The sequence below is a fragment of the Lissotriton vulgaris genome, chromosome 1_1 (genome assembly GCF_964263255.1).
Source record: "Lissotriton vulgaris chromosome 1_1, aLisVul1.2, whole genome shotgun sequence".
NCBI lineage: Eukaryota > Metazoa > Chordata > Amphibia > Caudata > Salamandridae > Lissotriton > Lissotriton vulgaris.
In genome coordinates this window covers 811,325,792-811,350,259 of record NC_141685.1, presented here as the reverse complement: position 1 = coordinate 811,350,259, position 24,468 = coordinate 811,325,792, and the positions used below count along the sequence as shown (strand labels likewise).

The window sequence follows — 24,468 nt, the reverse complement described above, 5'->3', positions numbered from 1 at the left end:
CATAGCACAAATGCAATTTTCGGTACTTGAACAAGTCTTGATCTCTGAAGGTACGGATCGGACCCGATCCCTCCTGCAGAGAGAGACTTTCTGGATTAAGAAGCTTGGGACCCAAGATCCTAGGGGGTTAAATGAACGCATATATTTTGCATGCTTTCTGTAAATTGCATTCATATGTAATCTGTTTGTTCAGTACACTGTTGAAATGTGCAGAGCTTAAAACAATTCATAATGGCTTGCATTCATGTATTTATAGGACTAGCACAACGTTTTCTCTAAGATACTTAAGCATCTGGATTTTTCCATTCACTTTTCTGTTTTAGCACTATTTGATTTGTTTTTTCACAAACACAGTTCATTTCTTAGAGTAGGATAGTTGTAGAGTGTTAATAAAGTTTAGTTGATCGTTTTTGTAATGAGTGTCCTTTCAATATGGCGTTCAAGATTGAGTTCTTTGTTTATTTTGATGCGCGTGTTTATGGTGCCCACTGGGAAGATTCATGAACCGAACATTGTCGAGAGATCTTGTGAATCGCAGTTTATTGGAAGGTATTGTGACTCTTGAGTTGTATTAGTAAGATTTTCCGTGTTTCTATGCGCAGAATTGGTTTTCTCAGATTAGTTTTGCCTATCATTTGAGAGAAGCGCCTTTCCAAGATGGCGCTCAGTTTAGAGTTTGTTGTTTGTATCTATATATACAAACCAGTATCAACACACGTTTGAACTGGCGTTTAGCTGTGGATTTCAATGAAGAATAGAACTCGTTGATTTAAGCTTTCTCTGGTGAGGACTTTTGAATTCAACAGTTTTAGAATGGTGGTTTGAGATTTTTTGAGAACAGCGCACTTACGCTTTTCGTTTTTTAACAGCTTTTGAAACTTGAGGAGTCCTCTTCGAACTAGTACAGCATCCTTGTTTTGAACAACCCGTGATATTTTGGTAAGAACGGTTGCAAGATCATTGGGTTTAACTTATGTATCGGCATTAGTGGCATTAGATTGGCCGTTGCATACTATATATTTTGCAGGAGTTTGTGACTTGTTTGGAGTTTGAACAAGTAAGCACGTTTTTATTTCGCTTTTCACGACGCACACACGGGTGTGGTGGTGGTAATATAGCCTTTCAAAGGTTATTTTAGGATGCATCAATGAATAACTGACGTATAATTTTTGTCTTCTTGCTGAGAGAAGTTACTTATGACTGTGTATAACATTGTTGTTTATAGATAAATATGCTTCTGATGAAGGGCCGGCTTTGGTCCGAAATGCATTGAGCCAAAGTAGACATACAGATGAAGTTGTTGAAACATTTTTTCTACGTTTATACAATGTGAAAGTTGTTTTTCATTTATTTTGTCATCATTTATAAATATTTTGATGTATGTTAATGGACTTCTGATGAAAAGTTCGATAAAATGACAGCATTCATGGTGTCGAATTAAAACAAAGGAATTTGTTTTCCTAAAAATCAATATATGTTTAAATGTGTTTATTTGGGTTGAATTAATCGTGAGTTACTGTGCGTAGAGGTCGAATCCTCACGGATTCGAGATAGGAAGGTCCAGTTTGGAGGTAGGGGAAAGATAACCGTACTACCTCTGCAGCACGCTGATAAAAAGTCTTAAAACGCACAACGAATTTCCCAAAAATTTATATAAATTTGATTACGGTGTGCATCTCCGCTATAGTTCAAAATTTAAGCCCTCCTCTAAATAAGCCACTCTCAATAGCTTGTTCGTCGCAGAGTTACTTCATCCCTTTGAAGTGCTTCTGACAGTGTTCCAAATTCATGAACCGCATCCGCAACACCGGCGAGATTCAGCAAAAAATCTGAAGATGTCAGGATTTTATTGAGCCCGCTGAAAGTAACCTGGTTTTTGGCATCATGAGAAGTACTCCAGCTGGACTGAACAAAATGCTGGTGAAGGGCTTGGTATGACTCCCACATTGCTTGTATTGCGATTTTGCTAGAAGCAATCCACCGGATTGAAAATACTCGCCCAATTTTCAGTATTGCAATTTCTAAATCTTTCGCACATGCAGAGAGCTCTCGCTGATTTTTGGGAGACTGGTGGTACATGGCATACAGTTTTTTTGAAAAATGATGCATGGTTCTTAAGGCCAGGCACTGTATCAACCGTGTCCACTACACTGAGCTCAAGCCGGTGGCATAGACAGTGCCATTTTACAAGGCGAGGGTATTTACAGCATAGTCTCTCCAAAACACCAGAGTTTCTCCCAAGCATTACACTAGCACCATCACTGCACACCCCTATCCAATTGTCTGCAAGGAACTTGTTGCAAAAAACATGTTTTTCAAGACATTTCAACAGTGAGGACTCAATGCACTCTGCATCGCCCCTAGGCAACTCAAGCAAGTCAAGGAAAAAGGTGAGGGGCTCTTTTCCATTGATTGCAGCACGCACATAAATCATTAAAACAGTCATGGAAGAATGGGTTCTTGACTCATCAATATAAACAGATATTTTTGGAGCCTGTTCAACAATGCCGATGCAAAGCTTACTCCGCATTTCCTTAGCAATGCAATCAGTTATCTGTGCTGCAGTAAAATCGCTGTGTAGAATCGAGCCCACATCTGACTCATTAGCAACCTGCAAGGCTACTAGACCTGTAAAGTCTGAAAAGGGTCGATCATTTTTTGCACAAAAGTAAAGCGTGTGACACACCTTTACCGTTGAAGCATGACAATGCCTCTGCTGCTCCAGGATTGTTAACCGCAGTACCTCCTTCTTGGATGCAGCTCGGATATCACATGCGTTACAATGTGCTTCCGAAATATTATGCTTATGTATTTTTTTCCGCAGTGAGCCTAACTGGCTTGCATTTGTTGGGCCAGACTAAGCAATGCTCCCAGTGACCCATTCTCTAGCCATAGCCACACCCTGTGATGCTCCAAGTAGCTTAACCTCACTGCATATGTTGCAGTCAAGGTGCCCATTTTCACTGGTTAGCCATGGATACTTTTCTTTAAATTGAGCCCACTGATTGTGGTCCCAACACTTTGGCAAGCTGGTATCCCTTTCAAAACTGGCGCCCGCATCCAGGATCTTTGTTGAAGAGTCTTCCAGCGGAGAAGGTTGAATCGATCCTTGGCTTGGCATCATACTCTCCATATGTTGTGCAGGTACATCTTTCAAGCATGCACTGGGCTGTACTAGGCTACTTCCCGAATGGAACCGAGATCTCTTGTTCGCATTTGCAAAGAAATCCATGAAGCTGGATTTGCGTTTGCTTATTTCTGTAGAAAGCAGAAAGCATTGGGTCAGCTATATTTTTTGCATTGGTCACTCTCATATTCACTGATGGTTGGTGAGGAGAAAAAATTGCAAAATTGCTTTGCAAAAATATTTTTCGGATTACTTTTGGCACTTAGGAAAATGTTTGTGGTCCAATGAGCCACCCATCCCAGTTTATGGTGGTATTACAATTTTAAAAAAAAGAGAAAGTCACACAATGCCTTTTTAAAAAAGAAACATTCCTTCAATTAGCAAATGATGATCTTCAATTTTACCGGTGTGCTATTGCTCATTTTGTTTCCCATAAAAATTGTCCCAAAAACATTTCTGTGGTGAAAAGTTCTGGAATCTGTATGAACATTAAATTAAAATGATTTGTGGTCATAAATTAACCAAACGGTTTCTGGCAAAGAGTACCAGCACTTTTTACCTCTTTTGGCTACTAATGTTGCAGGCTCTGTGCTAGGGGTTAAAGGTAAAGTGTCTGGTCTGGCAGCAGCTGGCTGTGCGACTTCCTGGTGATCTGTGTTGTGTCCTGGGTGAGCATGAGACCCAACGCGGCCCTGCTGTGTTGCAGGATGGACCATTGCAGGTGTGAGCAGGACAAATGTAAGGCAGGGAGATCTGTTGAATAGGATGGCTCCCAAGATACTGTAAGCTGTAGTGCAAATAAAATATTCCACATTAGGCAACTCTAAGCATTTTCATAGTTGAAGGAATGGTGGCTTCCTGCTGCCATGGCCATTCATTCCTTAGAAACGGTTCTGAGGTATTCCATAGATTTCAATCAATCTTGAGCACCCAATTTTAATATTTGAAGAGGTGAAAGGGCTTTTGGATGTTGATGGCACAGCAGGTTGCCTTTATTGACTGCATTGCGACCTTTCAAAAGAGATCATCTTTAACCCTAAACTTAGAAACTTCCATGCTTCCTTGCCCTAGCAACAATTCTACTAGGGAACTACGAGGAAAGTCAATTGGAAAGGTCATGCATGATGTGTGGAGGAGAATTGGTCAAGAGCAAAGCATAAGATACAGTCACTCAAGCTATGTTACAGGTTTGTAAAGTTCAGCTGCACAAAATAGGTTGAAAGGATTCTCATTCAAGGTAGGTATGGTCTACTTAAGTTAGGCTGGCCTGCCATATCGCAAAGTGATGGGATAATAGTGCATAACTCGAAATAATACAAATAGCTGCCAAGTTTTCAGGATGCTTATGTGTAAGGCTCCCCGTGTTCAGTTTAAGGATTTTTCACTGATAAATACTGACAGAAAACAATATTTTTTCTGCCTGCATTTATTTTTAAAACTGGATAAATACAGAAAATTGCCCTACTTTTAAGTGACTCCCAATCCTGTCTTTCATGAATTATAGGCCAGCAGCTGGACAGCATGGAAATTAAAAAACAGGATGACATTTCTTTAAACAAGGGCATATGTCAACATACATTTTTGGTATAATGCTAGTATTACAGTGGATTGATTGTTATGTAATAATTGCCAGCTTAAATAGCTAAAACTCGACAGACAGCAAAGTATGAGTGCGCGTCAATCAGTGAAATAAATATGGAAATGTACAGTTTGGCAACCTTATTTATGTGCAAAGCACAAAATAATTATGGATAAATACAGATAAAGTGCCCAAAAGATAAATATGGGTAAGTACAGACGGAAATGTTAAAAAAAATAAATACCATAAAACAGGAGCCCTACTTATGTGTGACATTTCCATGATTTCAGTGTGTATGTGTGACACTTAGAGTGACACTTTCCACTCAGTGAAAACCAAGCTACAACGTGCAAAGTGATAGATATCAGTCAATGCACCCTATTCAGCAATGAGAAGCAATAAAGAACCTGTCTCAAAGTGATACAATAGACCTATTCCATAGGATTACACAGAGTCCGAAAAAGAGGTGGAGATAAGGCACTAAGGATCTGTTAGCCACAGCTACCTTAGAGTCACTGCCAAAAAAAGCAACAGTCAAGGGAAATTAACAACAGGCATTGGCATAGCCAATAGGTCTCGCTTTTGGGTCCTTCTAAGTATTTAGTTATGCAGCACAATATCCTTGGTGCAACAACATCAACCGTTGCATGTCTAAACACTTACAAGGTCCCCAAGGCGAGACCTATTGGCTATGTCAGGCTTGTTGAGCATGGTAGGCAGGTTTAGGATGATCTCGATATAAAAAGCTGTTCTCTTATAGTTAGCCAGGCTCTGGTCATTTCTGGAGGTTCGACGGCATCACAGCAGGAAAGAATGAGATGAGAGTGAAGACGAAAATTGCATTTTAGAGTCTCTTCATCCACAGACAACTAGTGTGAAAGTCAACTCATTTACCTAACTTCCACTAACCAGAAGTACACCTATGCCTTTAAACCTACGTCACTCTAAATGTACATCTTTTCTACCCTAGAAGGAGTTGTTGCTTCTAAAATCTATGTCAGACAGAAGGACAACACGATCCTTTCAAATACATATTAATTATCAAAATTCTATTCCCTTTGTCTCTAATGCGGAATCCTCGAAAAACTTTGATATAGATATGTGTCAAAAATGTATCTTCATAAGGTTGAGACTGATGCCACAACAAAACCTAAAAAACGATTTAAGACGTTAGGGAGCTGCTTTAAATCATAAGATCATCGTAACAAAGTTAAAGCTAGGTCACACTAAAACGAAAAAGACATCCAATTGTAGTGTTTGAAGAAAACTCAGGCGGTATACAGTAGCGTCAACATCGGCTAATTACAATAACATTCACCCCTTGGGGAGTCTCCCTCTTCCTCTCAATCCCAGCCCATAAATATTTAGTTAAACTAATTATGATAAATCTCGTGAGATGTAGCGAAGAAGGAAAAAAAAAGGACAAGGTTTTCGGGCGGATGGGAAGAGTAAGCGCCTATGTAATGAATGCTGCCTGGTCACCTTCAGGAGGAGCCTGTGGTCTGTTAAAGGTATAGCCTTTTTACTGGGAATCTTGTCATATAAAGCCATATGGAAAACTGGCATAAAAGCAAAGGGTGCAGGGATGGGTGTAATTAAATCAAGATGCAGATCTACTAGACAGAAAGGCAAACAATATTTCTTTCTACCTCGAATATCACTTGTCACCTCACCATAGACACACACGGGTGAAGCCCACAGCGTCGATGACACACGTCCACTAGGCTTTACCATGGTGACCATTCAGCGAGTACCTGGTGTACTATAACAGTGTCTCAATCAAAAGCTTACCGAATATTAACACCTTGGCTGCTAGGCGTTTTCCCCTCCAGTGCTGAATGATGCCCATTTCCATATTTTCATGACGAGCTCAGCTCGTCATCAGCACAGCTCAACTGTGCATCATGACGAGCTGAGCTCGTCATCAGCATCGAAAGGGTTAAAGCTAATATTGCCTCTGAGACAAAATGTCATACAACTATGCTATGCCAGTGTGCATCCGATGAGAAACAGTGAAGAGTATACCACGCTATATTCTCCCAAAATACTATTCTACTCCAGTGGTCATGCTTCAAACCCACACATGAAACCCATGTATTACATTCTACTAGTACAGTTGATACATCGGCATCGTAGTCAAAATACAATTTCCATTACTCATTTGTAAAGGTCTTGTAACGTGGTTTCTGTGTCAAACATTGTTTGTGCAGCCATTAAACTTACACTTACCTTAAAAGTGAAACTGACGCCAACGTCGCCAAGCCGAAAATGGTTTCTTAGGTGACGGTGTAGGTCGTAGATGCAGGGAGTGAAGTCTCCAGCGGGTCAGGCAACAGGGGAGGCCAGGAAGGGAGGGTGAACCCGGTCGATATCCGGATCCAGTCACATCCAAAAAGGAAAGGAGCCAGAGCAAGAAAAGCCTGAAAAATAAAGGGCATGGAGCACAAGGGCGGTACTGCTGAGGTGCAAAAACACCCATCCAGTGACGTATGCTATGACCACTGATTGGTCGCAGATGTCTCTGTTCTACTGATAGGTCTGACTCCCCGGCAAGGTTAAGAAAGGGTGGGGCAGGTTGCAAGAGCTGCAATAGGCATAGTTAACCTAACCCTAGGTGCAGGGGCGTGGTGATCAGCAAGCAGTCCAAGGCTTCACCTGGAAATACGTGGTTTGATCAGTGCGTGCTGTGCGCGCTTTATCACATTTTGAAGGAGCAGACCAGCGCATGGTGGACAGAGTTTTGATAAGCAGGGGGGAACGGCATCCCCCCTGGAAAATAAGTGGGGGGATGCCGTCCACCCGCGTAGTACCCCCACTCGAGCCCTGGATGTGTGGGATTGTGGGCTGGGTGTCCGGGCTGTGAGATGTGTGGAGGAAGGCCACATAGACATTCACAATCAGGCAGTGTGACCTGCAGTCAACCCAGGGGTCCCATAATGATTTCTGTTGTGTTTTCTTAGTCTTTCCCCAATTTCCTAGGCTAGCGTGAGCAGAAATTTCTTCAGTGACATGGCATTGTAATGGTGAAAGGGTGCCAGGGCAAACGGAGGTGACTTGGCTGTAGTTGGCACAAATTGATTGTTTATCGCTTGTACCCTTGGTGCCCCAATAATATTACTAACATGGGTGATGTCATAACATCAAACCTTTTGCCCATAAAGCTCCTATTACGCATACTGCACAAGTCTGTGTTAACTTGGTCCTTAGATTAATTAAATGAATACGCCGCCCACTTGCGGAACTTCGCGTAGAGCGGCTGATTATACTTCACCACTTTGCGGAGTTCCGCGTAGTGCTGCTAAGCGAACTCCGCCCACCCTTACTTTTGTGATCAACTCAAAGTGCCCCATCCTGCCAACACGTATTGTCCCTTTGTGTCACTGTCTGGGAGAAATACACAAAGACTAACTGCCAACTACACCTAGTCACACGACTCAGTGTCAGGCTGCAGGCCCTAAATGATTGGGTAAAAAAAATGTCCACTTTCTAAAAGTGTCATTTTCTGAAAATTGTGATAAAAATCTGGCTTTACCATTAAAGAGGGCTTTTAATTACAATTATTTAGGCATCAAATTCGACCTGCCTACTTGCTCCCAATTGAAAGGTATCACCTATTAAATGTAATCTTATCCTATTGGAGAGGTAAGGCCTTGCAATAGTGAAACAATTGTTTTGGAGTTTTCCGCTACCAGGAAATGTAAAAATTAAAAGTACATGTCCAACTTTTTATCTACGCAGCACCCTGCCCGCGAGGCTATTAAGGGCCTGTCCTAGGAGTGACTTATATGTATTAAAAAGGAAGGTTTAGGCAAAAGGTTTATTTTGAAAGGTCGTATGGCTGTTTAAAAACTGCACACATAGGCCAGAGACAGGTTTAAAGGGCTACTTAAGTGGGTGGCACATTCAGTGCCACAGGCCCATTAGTAGCATTTCATTTACAGGCTCTGAGCACATGCAGTTCCACTTTACTAGTAAATCAAATATGCTAGTTGGGGGTATGCTTATTTCACCATGTTATAAATGAGAGAGCACAAGCGCTTTAGCACTGGTGGGATGTGGTAAAGTGTACAGGTTCCTAATGCCAGCAGAAACAAAGTCAGCAAAATAGGAGTTTGGATTGCAAAAAGTTGGGGGAACATCACGCCAACGATGTCAGGTCAAAAATAGACAAATATTTTCAAATCCAGTAAAATATGTTTGTTGTAATCATCGGCTTTGACCAATATATTTCAAATGCGCAGTGCAGCACACATGCAAAGTCGGAAAAGCATAAAGAAATGAAAGCATTTCTACTGTTAGCGCCTCCTTTGAAGGGTGTTAACTTTTGGCGCAAAACCATGTCTACAAATCTTTATCAAAATGGCTTTGCGTCAAAGGCATGGGTGGTTTCATGGGAACGCCCATGTTCCACCCATGTAATGCCTCCTTGGTGCTAAGTAACACAAAGCAGTGCTTTGAGCTATTTGTAGGGTCCTTTCCAGCGCAAAACAAATTTTGCTCTGGAAAGTAAATAGCAAAATAAAATTCACGCTGGTTAGCGTCACTTTTGAAACCCAGCACAAAATGTTTGTAAATCTCCCCCGAAGTTCCTTTAGGCACATATAATTTGCGACCCCCTCTAAAACCCTCCTGGAGACACTGGATGGAGATTTACCAAATCTCTATGCAAAGCAGCACATCCTCCCGCGTGGCTTCGCTTCGCAACAGAGAAGAAGCAGGAGAGCACCATATTTTCAAAGATATGGCTCTCTCCTCCCCTTTCCCTTGCGCCAGTGCTGGTTACAGCTGCCGCGCGTCACGCACCACCTTAGCGCCATAGCGCTAGGGTGTGCGTGAGTCTAGCATAGGTTTTGTACAGGAAGGGGGCCCTTCCTGAACAAAATACTGTGCCTAGACACAAGAGAAAGCTTTTCCACTCTACTGTGTTTAGTAAATTGGGTTTAGCGTGAGAAACCTTGGGTGGTTTCATGGGAACGCCCATGCACCACCATTGACACGCCCCAATGGCGTAAAGTAATGCGTAGCAGCACTATGCGCTGCTTCGCATTACTTTTAGGTTATTTCAAGTGCTAAACCAGTTTAACACAAGAAATTAAATGAGGAACAAATATTTCATGTTTTGCGTCACGTTTTGTGATGCACACTTTGCGCAAAATCTAAGTAAATCTCCCCCGGGACTCACTCACCATTCACTACACTGTCTTTGTAAAAAGTAGGGCTGCCATAAACACATCTTTCAGTGTTGCTTTTAGCCTTTTACACTTTTAGCAGTGTTGCTACCTCTGACAGAAACCCCTTCCAGCGACCTCGCCTCCACCTGCTCTATTTATTTATTTATTTAGATTCTTTTATAGCGCAGGAATTCAATCTCCGGAGAGATATCTCCGCGCTTTGTTCTTTCTGATATCCAAGTCGAGACAGTAAAGTGTGACAAGTAAATGATTGGCATATGGGAGCTAAAGAGTGGAGAATAAATATGTCTTTAAACATTTCCTAAATACAGGTAGATTGGAATTAAGTCTGAGGGTGAGTGGCAAGGAATTCCAGATAGTAGGGCCCTTGTAAGATAAGGCTCAACCTCCTTGTCTCTCTTTTCTAACTTTGGGGATTGAGAGTAAAGCCTGGTGTTTTGATCGTAAAGAACGACCTGGTAGGTAAGGCTTGAAGACTTCTACAAGATATCTGGGTCCAGTGCCGAACAGGCATTTGTGGATGGTACAACAAATCTTGAATTTCACTCTCAGGCGAATGGGGAGCCAATGGAGTTTGTTTAGAAGGGGACGGGAAGGAGTCCTAGCTGGAACATTTAGGATCAATCTAGCGGCCGTATTTTGTGCCACTTGTAACCTCCCCAGTTGTTCCTCGTTGGCTGATATACGTAGCCCATTGCAGTAATCTAACCTGCTAATTACCAGGGTTTGTACTAGTGTTCGTCTATGATGGTCTGCTAAGTAGGGGAAGACTCTTCTAAGTAGGCCAATCACCCTCATACAGGTTCCTGTAACCTGTATGACGTGATCTTTAAGTACTAGGGATTGGTCCAGTTTAACGCCTAAGTTTTTTACATTTTCTTTAGGGCATGGAGCCGTGCCTAGTTCTGGCGGCCGCCACTCAGGGGACCAAAGAAGTGGAGCATTACCGAAGAGCATGACCTCCGTCTTGCCCACATTACACTGTAGGCAATTGGAGGCCATCCATCCGGCAATAGCTCTCATTCCAGCAGCAAATGAGTCTTTCACCTCAGATGTCATATTCTGGAAGGGAAATAAAAGCTGAGTATCATCAGCATAGGATATAGGTGTAAACCCATATTCTCTCACGATAGTCGCCAGGGGGCCACATATATATTAAAAAGTGTAGGGCTCAGGCATGAGCCCTGCGGAACCCCCTTTGTGAGCTCCCTATAGATGGAACTGTGGGAGCCCAGGCGAACACATTGTGAGCGGCCTGAGATAAAGCTTTGCAGCCATGATAGGGCCACTCCACCCACTCCCACCTTTTTTAGACGACTGATGAGGATGTCATGAGATACCGTGTCGAAGGCAGCGGACAAATCCAATAGCACCAGAATCATTGAGCCACCCCCATCTTGTGCCATCCTGATGGTATTGGTCACAGAGAGGAGAGCTGATTCTGTGCTATGGTTTGGTCTGAACCCAGATTGTGAGGGGTCCAGGCCGTCCGCTGCCTCGATGGATTTTCGACAGGTGAAGGTTGACATGTCTCTCAGTCATCTTACTTAGGTGGGGCAGGAGGGATATTGGGCGGAGATTGTTAGGATTTGACCATGGTAAGGAGGTATTCTTCCGAACCGGGTTTACAACTGCTTTTTTCCATTCATTAGGGATATTTCCCTCCTTGAGGGAGAGATTAATTAATGACGTAAAGCTCGGAGCTAATAAGTTTTCTAGAGAGACCAACATTTTGGCAGGTATCTTATCTGTTGGGGAGCCAGTTTTTATTGCATTAAGTAGGATGATGACTTCTGTTAACCTGATTTCTGGGATTGTAGTCAAAGTGATCCTACTGTCGTCCATTTTGTCTAGCTTAGGACTAGGAAGGCACAACATTTCTCCATTATTTATTACCTTGGTGATTTTGTCATAGATGGAGTCAATCTTGTTTTCAAAGAATATAGAGACATCATCACACAAGGTTTGGCTAAAATCGTCTGAGCTTTTGCAAGCTATAGGCTTGACGAATGTTTGCAGGATTTTATAAAGTTCTCTTGTGGAGTTTCCAGCCTACGTTATTTGTTTCTCCAAATTATATTTCCTTGCTTTTTTTTTATATTTTTGAAGCACTTGGATTGTGCCTCTAGATAAAGCATTTTCTTATACATTGCAGGAATAGACAAGGATTCAGGTACCACTTGTCGCTCGGACAAATTCCTTCAAGTTCACAGCCTGGTGAAAGTCCATCCAGTATTAGCTAATGTTTACACCGGAAGTGTTTTGCTTGAACAACCTTAAATGTGCAATTGACAGTATGCCTCGTTTTTTTCCAGTATCTGGTAAAACTTAAATAGGGTTAGGAGTTGTTAGGTAAGAGTTATTTTCATATTGCTCATGCTAATTCCATTGCTCGGTCCTCTAGTTCCTTGCTGGGCTCTTCAGAGGTCAGTTGTGTGAACAGGTCCTAATGACTGCATCTCACCAACACAGGGTGCCCATTATGAGGCGAGTAGCAGTGATCGGGGCTGGCGCCAGCGGCCTGAGCGCCATCAAGTGCTGCCTGGACGAGGGGCTGGAGCCCACCTGCTTCGAGAGGAGCGAGGACATCGGAGGGCTCTGGAGGTTCAAGGTAGGTGTGCTTGTGTTCATGTGGTAGACGTGTCCCACAAACGTGCAGGAAAGCTATATCCTCGACAGATGTTCATGCTGGCCCCTGGCTGTATCTCCTCTCTGCTAGCCAAGGGAGTAGTACCCCGAAAAATACCCCCACTTTGACCCATACATTGCAAAAAATGCGCGCGTAAATTGAGCAATCCCAACCCTTTCCTATGAAGCGTAACAGGAATTGTACCCCTGGGGGAAATGATGCAAAATGATTATTATTATAGCATGATTTTAAAGGAATGTTGCCAAAAACTACACATTTACCGGAGTTGACCTATTTCTCTGCTTCACCATTTCCCTCTTCTTTCCGTCCTTCCATGCATCTTTCTTTCCAACATGTTTTTTTGTGTTACATGTATTTCATTCTTTCTTTCAAATTTTATTTCCTTCTGTCTATTATCTATTTCTATTAGCCCTTTTTTCTAGCGTTTTATCCACTTATTCTTATGTTTCTCCTTATATTCTTTCACACATTATTTGCATTTTTTTTTTGTATTCCTTTCCTTAGACAATTCTTTTTTGTCTTCTTTCCTTCAAGTGGCCATCCTTTCATCTCACATTTCTTTTTATTTCAATATATTTTTCTGCTGTCCTTCTTTCTTTCTTTCTTTTCATTTTCTCTTTTTTATTTCTTTGATCTTTCCCTTTCTTCTATCCACTCTTCATTCATCATTTTATTTCTTCTTTATCTTTTTCTACACGTGTTTCCTTATGTTCTGTGCTCATTTGTACGTTCTATCCTTCATGATTCCTTGTTCCTTCCTTCATTATTTGCATTTTACCTGCTCTCCCTTGCGCTCTCACTCCATTGGCGTCTAACTTTTTTTGTTTGTCATTTTAATAGTTTGTCTTTCTCTCTAAAACTGTTTTAGGCTATTTTACGGTTTGCTTTTAGTCCGAACCTCACAGCTGTGTTATAGTTTATTTGGGGGATTTTTATTAGTTTTAACTTGTGATTTGCGATGACACGCGAACCAAGATAAATGTCACGAAGGGACATAAAACAAATTATTCTGGCTCAGGCATTCCTCCCCTTAAGCTGGTATAGCAGGTCAGTCAATAGTTACGCTCTAACCTCCCATGTGTTTTGGAAGACTAAGTGGGTCATAAATGAATGATTTACTCTGCTGCATTGCGTGAAAGGCAGAGTCCATAGAAGGTATGGCACTGTTTATTTCTCTCCTTGCGCTGGCACACTTTAGTGTACCTCCCGGTGCCTGCAGCGAATGTATGTCGATACCTCGAATACCATTACCAGCATGATCTTAGCGCGATGTTTTTACTTAACATAAACTATTACTTTGCAAGTTTTAACTACACATACATTTATAAGTCAAATTGTTATAAATGTACTATGGTTTATGCTAATTAAAACATCGCACTAAATCATGCTTACACTACACTACCTTACACTATTTAAACACCACTACACTACCCTAAACCCTAATAGACTACCCCGTACACGACCTTCCCCCTTTCTGGACCCTACATTCTAACACTACATTTCATGACCCCCAACACTACCCTAAACCCTAAACCACTACCCCCTGCACGACCCTCACCCTTCCCCAGTCTGCTCCCTACACTACAACAGATTTGCCTGACCTGGCAGAACTTCAAGTAGCAGGTGGACCCTCCAGAGAGGACGTGAGCCAGTGGCAAAAGACTTGTCCCACTCTTGAAGACCTGAGACAGATGGCTGTCAAACAGGAGAAAGAAGATGTCACTGGAACCCATAAGGTATAGTGGGAGGAGGGAATGTTATACAATGAGGTAAGCCCACACAACACCAAATGATGGGTCAGATGTCATTTATTGTTCATTAGTCACAAGTGCTCCCAGGAAACTGCCAACCTGGAGTCCAGGGAGAGTATTCAAAGACCACATTCTGTTTCTATGGTAATAGCAATGACATACTGTAAATCTAATGAAGAATAGACATAGAAGATAGAAACCAGATCACCACAATATCTCCCTTCCTTATAATTATTACACCTAAAACATGTTTTGTTCAAACAAAAAGAAATGTGAAAAATAAGCATAAAGAAAACTAAGACAAGAACAGAAAAATCGAAACAAAAGCACAAATAATAAGAAAGTTGAACATTGCAATAGAATAAACATACAATTGCATTTCCTATACAGATCAATAACCTACTGCTCACCCATGTGAAAACAACCTTATAAAAAGAATTACAGAGCCATGCGTTTAGGTGTAACCCAGATCCTATTGCTTCTTCTATGAAGAACATAAAATTAATTTTGAAACATTTTTACAAGAACTAGATGTTTTCTCTTTTGCACCATTATTTTGACTAAGACCCATTTGATATACAACCTTCTGAGGAAGTTTATACACCCTTGAAAGGTTCCACCAATTTTTGCCATTAATCCTTACAGCATGTTACGTAACCGCATCAACCTGCTCTGGTGAACCAAATATCGATAACCCTTCAGTACATTATGTGGTGACTTGGATTTTAACCCAATCACCTACTTTGATCTTAGACTCAAATTCTCTCTGATCATTTGATTTAAGTTGTCTTGTATAGACCTTTTCACCTACAGGTCTAATCTCCTTTACCCCAGATTGAGATTGAACATTTGTTAAACTACACTCCTGTATTCTCTTCCTCTGAATATATGAACCCCATTTTTTCATCCAAGCTGGACACAACTGAAATGATGCCTCCCTTCCTCTCAACAGCTTGAATGGACTTGATCCGGTAATAGCATTGGGTGTCGTGCGATGTGCCCATAACATACTCTGCACTGCCTCTTTGATATTGAAATTAGATGACACTGCCCACTGAATGCACTCCACTAAGATATGATTATTCCTCTCAATAAAACCGTTTCCTTGTGGGTGATAAAGAGCTATTCTTTTGTGCACAATGCCAGATTGTGACAAAAATCTGACATTTCTTTAGAAGTGAATTGCACTCCGTTGTCTGAAACAATCTCTTTCGGGAACCCTTCTCTTGCAAATAAACTTTGCAAATTTTTTATAACCTCATTTGAGTTTGGATCCGTCATGAAATGAACCTCCCACCATTTGCTAAAATAGTCTGCAACAACTAATGCAAACTTACACTTATTAGGCAGAATGTTAAATGGACCCACAAAATCCACCGCCAACTTTAACCAAGGTCCATCTGGCAACGCCAAATGTTGTATAGGAGGAGAAACTATCTTAACAACCTTGTCACTAGAATTACAGATCACACAATCTTCCACCACAGATGTAATCTGTTGATCCATGGAGGGCTACCAGTAAAAATTTTGAATCCTCTTCTTTGTATTAGTTTGCCCCAAATGACCTTCATGTCCAATGTTAGTTATAGCAGTCCTTAACTTTTCTGTGAAGTACCGAAAAATTATTTACCACCTCCCAATTAGAGTTACATTCACAACCAATCCCATTCCCATTACCAATAATCAGTCGGTTGGCAGTGCAGAAGGTCCATTAGTTTATTATAACAATCAAACTCTGCCAGAGGAGCTCCTTGCGACCTAACCCCACGAGGTCCGCCAAGAAGACTGCTGGCACATTATCAGAACATCACATATGTACAGTTACATTCTCGAAACCATTACCCAAGATGGAAAAATACAAATTGGTACAGGTTGGTGCAGGGGGAAAGTCCATATATGGGAGACAAAGCGCTCTTGGTTTAGCTCATCCTAGATGCGCAAGGTCGTACGGGTGACTCCCTTCTGCTAACACCGAGACAGTCCGCCCCGCACCCCTCCCGGAATGTGCCTATCAGGCTTCCTCCTGCTACCTATAACCTTGACAGGCCTAACGAGCTGAAACAGCAGTATTGCAACAGTTGGGCTATTTCTCAGGAGAACGACTTCGGTGCAAGAATTGAATGGGGTCTGTTAATGTAGGGCATCGAGCGAGGCCACAAAATGGCGTTAGTCAAGTCAAGCAAGTGTAAAACGTAGGTTAGAAATCTGAAATACTGCAATTCGGGTTCATGCTAGTGTTTGCGTATTTGTGGTAAGTAATTTAGATACATCATGCTAATTCTAAAGCATCGATTATATGCTTCGCATAACCGGAAATCAATTCCGGTTCCTCAAACCCTTCTTTTAGCGTGGTGTAGCTAAATACAAATGGGGGCATTATTCTCTGAAAACCTCCTCGTCAATGGCCATTAATTCATGAATCTCCTTTTGTAGCATCTGAATCTTGGCGGGAACTGGGGTAGGGACGCACAGAGTCGTTACTCTGGAAGCGCAATAGGAGCAACAAGCCGGACCACATTGTATCAGGACGCAACAGGTAAAAATACTACCGGCTGCTCTACCCAAGATTAACAACAATTTCCATCCTCAGGTGGACAGGAGCCCCCAGAACTAGCCGGACAGTGACCAGGATCCGTTGTCAGTATGCATTTCGGACGCTATGCAATGCAGCTTTTGAATGGCCAAATGAGCAGTGGGGGCGGAGTCTGGAATTTATACACAGCAGAAGCTGCCAATCACTCGGCATGCTCCGCCCCGAGCAGCCAAGACAACGTCAAAAACCATACTGTTTTGGAGCGCCACAAGCCTGGTCGCCTGAAGCTCAACCGTAAGATTGGCCAAGATATCAGATGTGATGTTAATGACATTTTCTACTATTCTGGAAAACCTTCTAATTTCTCTGCTATTAAATATAGGTCCCCAGAATGGGACCATACCTTTGGTAAAATCTGTGAACTGCTGCAAGGAGGTGTCAGTCTGATCAACTTCTGTTGCGATGAGCTGTCTACGTTGCCTATTGGGTACTGCGCTCGCTGGGTGTAGCTGGTGTGTTCTGTGATAGTCAGACGGTGCTATGTCTACAGGCGGGTACAGGAAGGACAGATAGCAGTGCCCAGCCCAACCACGTGGTAACCAAGTGTAAGCATTTTCCCCACATACAAAATACACATTGGGTGGCGTTAACAATGGTGGACTACTAGGTATCTTCATACGATAGGTATAATTGTAGATACTGTCACCAACCTGTACATGCCCCATCCCCTGTACACAGAAATCGGAGGAAGTATTTAAAATAGGAATGGGTACAATGCGGTCGCTTGTAATATTTCATTCAACAAAAAGCTGGAAATATTGGGAAGCATTAAAATAGTTTAAATCATAGAGTTCATCCTGCAGCCAGGTACTGTTCCTAACCTCCATGTACCTATTCATACACGCCTGAGGGTCTAACGATCCCCGTCCCCTGTTACCTTGTGGGTCAAATCCCTGATGTTCCTCGATATATGCTAAAATCATATCATAATCTTTCGCATTGTAATGCCTGTGATATTCTATATAATGATTGTACATGGCGGAAAACAGTTTGAACCATGCTTCACAGCTCCCTAGATAGGACAGGGGTAGTGAGAGGAACAGATCATGATTGTGCACAACAGAAGGCAGAAGCCCACAAACCCAGCAGTCAGTAGTGTTGGTAGCACTGTGCGTCTGATGAAGCATTTCGACAAATACATTTTTCGCATAGGTCTGGCGATGTTTTTCTTTGTGGGGTGCTAGGGTGAACAGCAAATGCTCAGGTGGTGCAACAGTAGAGGGTAAAAATGTTTGCAAAGGGTATTTATGCTCTAGATATACAAATGAGCCCATAAAAACAGCTATTATAACAGTCATAACCAACACAAAGGCTACCTTGACCCTCGTGGTCCAGGTCGAAAACATTGGTTCATAGAACGGTACGTATCGGGGTGCAATGGGAAATTCTTCTTCAAGTACAATACGACCAAAAGGGTACATTCCTAGCTAAAATTCCAAAAATAAACTCTGGCCTAGCAGTCCGTTCTGCCAGAGGGTTCTTCTCCCTGTGTCCGTCAGAGTCTCACAGGTAGACTCCTATCGTTCATCTCAAGAAAACAAAGAGTGATCCCGTTGTACAACCTGGCCGTTCACAGAAGATAGTCTTTCTTTCTTAACAGAGCACAGTCAGCCGCGTAGCTAGGGGGAGGCGGGGGGGCGGTCCGCCCCAGGCGGCACCATTTTTGAGGCGGCCGCTACGGGCCTCCAGTGCCGTGGTGCACGTGCTTTATTCGCCGTGGTCTAAGTTACACGTTCTTATTGCCACTCTAGCAAGGATGCTAAAAGTCAGTGAAGCTGTCCCCTGCCTCCCACAGTTGAATTGCATTATCCCATGTCAACCTGACGGTCGGCAACGGTCCGTAACTTAAGGCTTACCCACCCACCCCGTCACGTCCCAGCCTCGAACAGTCCAGCCAATGCCAGGGCCGTCATCAATCAATTGTAGCGTGCGTGGCGCGCGCTAGCTCTACAAATGACAGCCTTGCAATGGACATTTGGCCAGCCCTCCCCTCGGGCCTCGCATCGTGATAGGTGACGCATTACGCACTCACCACTACGCTCCCGCCTCTCGTCGTCACTGTCGTGAGGAGGAGAGAGTCAATGGCGGGCAGTGCTGAGAGCTTTTAATTATACTTGGTCTTAAATTGAAAGAAGAGGTGAGCAAATTTAATTACCTACTTACATGGTACATTGTGAAGTTAGAGGTCATCTGTAAACCGGAACCCTATTGTAATAATACCATTACTATTTGAGAGCATCAAGCACCTAATATAGCTCCCCGAACACCCTAGCATGTTCATCTCATACTGCCATACACTGGTTTATTACCTCCACCTTTGAGGGTGAATAGAACAAAATACAATGCGTTACTGACGAAGAGGCTCTACACAAATTGTCGCGGTACTATTGAAGGGATAAAAAATAAAATACTGCGCCGAAGACACGATAAACAACCCCCAAAGTAAAGACACATGTAGAAGGGGCAATGGGTGCCGGGTTTGGCAGCGGGAGAGGTTACGTACATTGAGGGTGCATCTGGATGCTTACTGATCGCACATAACTGCAGCTTTGCACCCTGGGGTGCTGCACACCAGATTGTCACAGTTGGGTCGTTTCCTTTAGGCCCCTGTGGGTCGATGTATCTGCGAGTGGCCCCTGACTTTATCCTGCCCTGCACGCTGCACATTGCCGTCAACCTTGCACCACTATCTATCGACCTCGTACTGTTGGTGGGGGCACGCCGGCAGGCATACTATCCCTCTGCTGCTGCCTTCCTTCACTGCCAGCCTGCCTCCCTCACCGCAGCACCGCCAGGCAGCCTTGGTGCGAGCAACCGGGGGCCGCAGCCCAGACATGAATACAAGCCCCCACCCAACACCTCTCCTCAGTGAATAACAGAAGGCAATAAAACGTAGGTTTTGTTTGAAGTTTATATAGCGCGAACTCGACCCAAATATATTGGAGCGCTTTATATGAGCAGCAGTCATATTACACAAGGACACATTCATTTTCGGTATGCATGGAGGGATTGCATTATTTGCCCCGAATCCCCTGAGCCAACACAGAGTTTAGAACCCAGCTCTTACATTCAAATGTCAGCAGCTCCGACCGTTAAGATACATCCTCTCCTTGGGTCTACACTATGATAGGATAGGAGTCCATCGCTAAATTATGCAACTGACAGCACTAAAACATTGAAAACCAGGCAAATGAAATACCCAAATACCCTGGGGACAGTTGCCCTCAATAATATTGAATGGTGGGGTATCACAGCGTAAATGCATGCAGACAGTAGGTTTGTTCTCCATGCCTCGAGCAACAGCGAGACTCCAGGGGCCTTATTTATGAAGGCCTTGCGCCACCGGTGCGTCACTTTTTCCCATTTTAAAAGTGACGCACCGGTGGAGCAAGGCCTTCATAAATAAGGCCCCAGGAATTAACTTAGCACTGCAGGCCGCGGTTCCAAGGTAGTAGCTCTACTGCAAGGCTGCAGAGGGTGGGAGTGAAGCTTCTCTCGAAACGCAGAGTGCTAAAGCACAATCGAAACAACACTGATTAGGGTTAGCGTGTAAAAACGAACTGTAACGAGCACAGTAATGTCAGTGCCCAGAATGGCTATAGGCCGATAAGAGGACAGGTGGGTAGGGTCCCTGCCCAGTTTGAGTAGGGAGATGAGGAGGATATGAGGAGGGACTCCCGGAGGGAAGCAGTAAGTTCCCCTGTAGTAAGTGCCTTGTATATGTAAAAAGAACAATTGATGGACAAAATGCAGAACAATGTCATACATTCACCCCCTGGCTTGGCAGTTCGGGGTGGACTGTTCCCATAATGAACAGGCTCAAGATTTGCATATGGCTGGGTCCAAACTGGGTTGGTGCGGTGAGCAAAAGAACTAATGGATTAAACCCAGATCCTTGTGACTGGGGGGGTGAATGTTTGCACTGCTCTAGGGCATTATTTTAAAAGGGAGCCGAGCCCAGTGTTCATTGTAGGTACTTTTTATTGCACAGTGTGTCTAATGGTTATTTACATCTGCTATGGCTTAATGTTATCCGTAGAAAGTATTTCTGCTGTTATAGCGACATTCAAGTGTTGGCTGTCCAGGGATGCAACTGGTCTCACTTCTGATGGACATTATAAACATTTCTGAATCTGCATCTAGTGCACAGTGTAGAATTTGGATGTATTTATTATATTATTAAAAGTCAGACCTAACAATAAAGTCATATTAACCTTAGTGTTGTTTGTGCTGAGGCTGCTCTGAAGGAGAGATGCACTATTACAAGCTGGTTTTGTGTCCCCAAGAGCACACGTCTTTTCATTCCCAGGTAGTTGGTTGCTACTGCTTAGAAGTAATGACAGGGCGCGATGCCTGGTTGTTGCCTTTGGGCCACCAGAGTGGGCTGTCACTGTATCCAGCCTGTGTTGGCAAGGGAGGAGCTGACTGACTGACCCCTTTGTGCTGTGTTTAGTTCTAAGGGCACACAGTGAGTTATTCCCTGTGAATAATTAATTTGTTGTTTTTGAAAGGTAAAGAATCACAGGCTTCGACACTGTTAAGTTGGTTTTGGGTCCCCAGAGCACATCATGTTTGTGCAGGTCCCCACTGCTTTAATGGGGGTACTATGGTGTATGGTCATTTAATGACCGCTGTAGATGATGGATCCCTGAACAGTGTCATGTATGTGCATGTTTGCATTGTGCTGAGGGTTAATTGCTCACACAGCTCTCTGATGGATGTCACATGCGGTTTTTCTGAGTCCCCAGATAGAGCATGCAGTCTGTGTATTTTCTTTTGTACTGCCAGTCACTGGTGTATTCAACTGTGTAGCCTTTGATCGTGTCATATATGTGCATGTAACTTGCATGATCGAGGTAACTACTATTAGCAGCAATACTACGTGTCTCTCGGACATCTTTCAAGTGCTCCCCGTCAATTTTCCCCAGCACCCCCCGCCCTGCCCCCCCCCACCCCAAGGGGCGGCAATCTGAGGGGTAGCCCCGGGCGCCACAAGATCTAGCTACGCCCCTGAGCACAGTGATCAAAGTTCCAGCTCTCAATGGGTTCAGTCCAGTGTCTCGCTCAGTACCTCAGACCGGCAAACTAGCAAACCCTATCTATTCAATTGAGTCTTTCCTTGTCTCCTAGTGATGGGGTCTGAGGCACCGTGGTGTTTTCTCGGCCGCAGGTTGTATCGCACATGACCTGGAACTTCCTGATCAGAAAATAGCACTGCAGGTATCTCTCTCTCATTAGAACTTTCGCTTGTCGGGGTACTCAAAACAGGATTCAAAGCAATTGCAGATTCAGCAGAGACCGGTTCACCTGATCTTGTCACTCCCCGCCTTTGTTCAATCTCGCAGGCGTCGGAGAAGGGTACGAATGCAGCAGCTCTCTCAGTTTCCTGTGTCAGAATTCCCCCTGGGCGTCGCTGATCATTCGGAAGTGGAAGCGGCAGCTTTTTCAGATGGGAAACATGTATCCAATGTTTCCTCCCGTCCACTTTGACAGCCGTTCGGGTGGCAAGTAGGATCTGTCGTGGCTCGGACCACCTTGGAGCCAGCAGGCTGGTGTCTCATTCAAACTTCTTTACTAGAACCCACTGGCCGGGTTGTAGTCGATGTCCGGGGCCCTCTGGCAGAGGCAGCAGTACAGATACTACCTGCTGATGAATAGAACGGAGATCTTTAGTCAGGGCATATAGATAATGAAGCAACATAGGATATTCTATATCAGAAAAGGATCATGGTCTGGGCACCCCCCCATATATTAGCGGGCCGGCCGAATGTGATCTCATAAGGAGAAAGGCCGGAACGAGAATGTGGGGTAACCCGTAGTGACATGAGGGCCAAGGGCAAGGTGTCAGACCTTTTCAACCCCGTGCTTTCTTGAATCTTGGCCATCTTGAGCTTTAAAATCCTATTGTATTTTCCACGAGCCCTGCTGATTGTGGGTGTCGGGCTGCGTGAAATTTCTGCTTTATTTGTAAACCATCACAAATATGCTTAACAAGGGCCCCATGGAAGTACCCCCCATTGTCTGACCAGATCGAGCGGGGCAAACCGAATCGTGGCACAAACTCCTTGAGAAGGGCCTTTGCTGTGGCCAGAGCAGTATTCTCATTGGTAGGGTAGGCCTCAACCCATTTGCTAAAAGCACAAACTACCACCAGAACATATTTTAAATGATTAACACGCTCCATGTGGATGTAATCCATCTGGAGTACTTCAAAAGGTAGCGTTGGAGGTGCAAAGTTCCCACTCAGGACATTTTCTTCCTTCCCTGGGTTGTGTTGCAAACAGACCATGCAGTATTGGGCTAACCGGACAGCCGTCCTTTGTATATTAGGGTTGTTCCATACTGGGTCCAGGAGCCCGCAAATACCTTTTGCTCCTACGTGGGCAGGGCCGTGAGCCATAGTCACAACGGCCTGTACTAATGCATTGGGTAGTAACCACCTCTGTTTTTCTGTCAGATCAACCCAACAATTGTTTTCGTCTAGTCTCCCTACTTCCTTTTCCCATTTTTCTAATTCTGCGGGGGTGGCTTCCTTTTGTAATTCTCTCACACTTTCCATAGTATTATCAAGCAAGTCAGATTCCTCCACCCATCTTGCGGAGGACGTCACGAACATAGCTGACATTGGGGATTGAGCTGTCTATTTGGCCACCTGATCTGCAAAAGCATTTCCTTCCCCCACTTTGTCCACTATTGCCTTGTGTTCACTGCATTTGATGATGGCTAATTTCTTGGGCAGAGTGAGGGCATCTAACAACCGTAATACCAGGGGGCCGTTCTGTATTTTCTGGCCATGGGAAGTAAGGAAACCCTGCTCCCTCCACAGCCGCCCAAAACTATAGGCCACGCCAAAGGCGTATTGGCTGTCTGTATAGATGTTAACTTCGAGTCCTTCACTCAATTCACAGTCTAGTAGTAAAGCCACTAGTTCTGCAGCTTGGGCTGACTGGTGGGATACTCGAAATGTTTCGACTACTGTCTTCAAAGTGGTAATTGCATACGCAGTTGCTGTTGTTCCATCTGCTAATTTAAAACAGGACCCGTCCACATATAATTCCCCCTGAGGGTCAGGTAGAGGAATGTCGGTAAGGTCAATTCTTCCTTTGGTTTCTTCCTCGGTACGGTAAATGCAATCATGTGTATCATTGGTAGTTTCACTCTGAGGGAGTGGTAACAGTGTAGCTGGATTTAGTGTTGCACATCGTGTGATCGTGATGTGTGGTGCAAACAATATCAATTCATACCCAGTGAGGCGTGCACTTGTGAGATGCTGCGTTTTTGTTTTATTTAGCAATGTGTCCACAGCATGTGGCACCATCACTGTCAGATTGGAATTTAAAACGAGTCCTTCCGACTGCCGGATGGCCACTGCAACAGCTGCTGTGGCCCTCAGACAGCTAGGAAGTGCTCTGACGACATTATCCAATGTGGCTGACAAATAAGCACAAGGTCTTTGCTTACCACCAAAGTCCTGCATTAACACTGAGAGTGAGCAACCGTCAACCTCATGCACGTATAGTACAAAAGGTTTACGGTAGTCAGGAGTGCCCAAGACAGGAGCAGAACATAAAGCAGT

General features: G+C 43.7%; 1 protein-coding gene across 4 annotated transcripts in view; it reads left to right on the top strand.

Moving 5' to 3' along the window:
• Positions 1-24,468, top strand: part of LOC147747929 (flavin-containing monooxygenase 5-like) — a 289,847-nt gene that overhangs the window by 65,349 nt on the left and 200,030 nt on the right. For 2 of the 4 annotated variants that reach the window (XM_086956927.1, XM_086956922.1), the window contains one exon: positions 12,371-12,509. In XM_086956927.1, coding sequence (XP_086813053.1) covers positions 12,381-12,509 — 129 coding nt within the window. In that variant the 5' untranslated portion in view covers positions 12,371-12,380. Of the gene's footprint in view, positions 1-12,276; positions 12,510-24,468 lie in introns of those variants that run through there. The other 2 variants (XR_015308464.1, XM_086956907.1) reach the window with 1 other exon arrangement.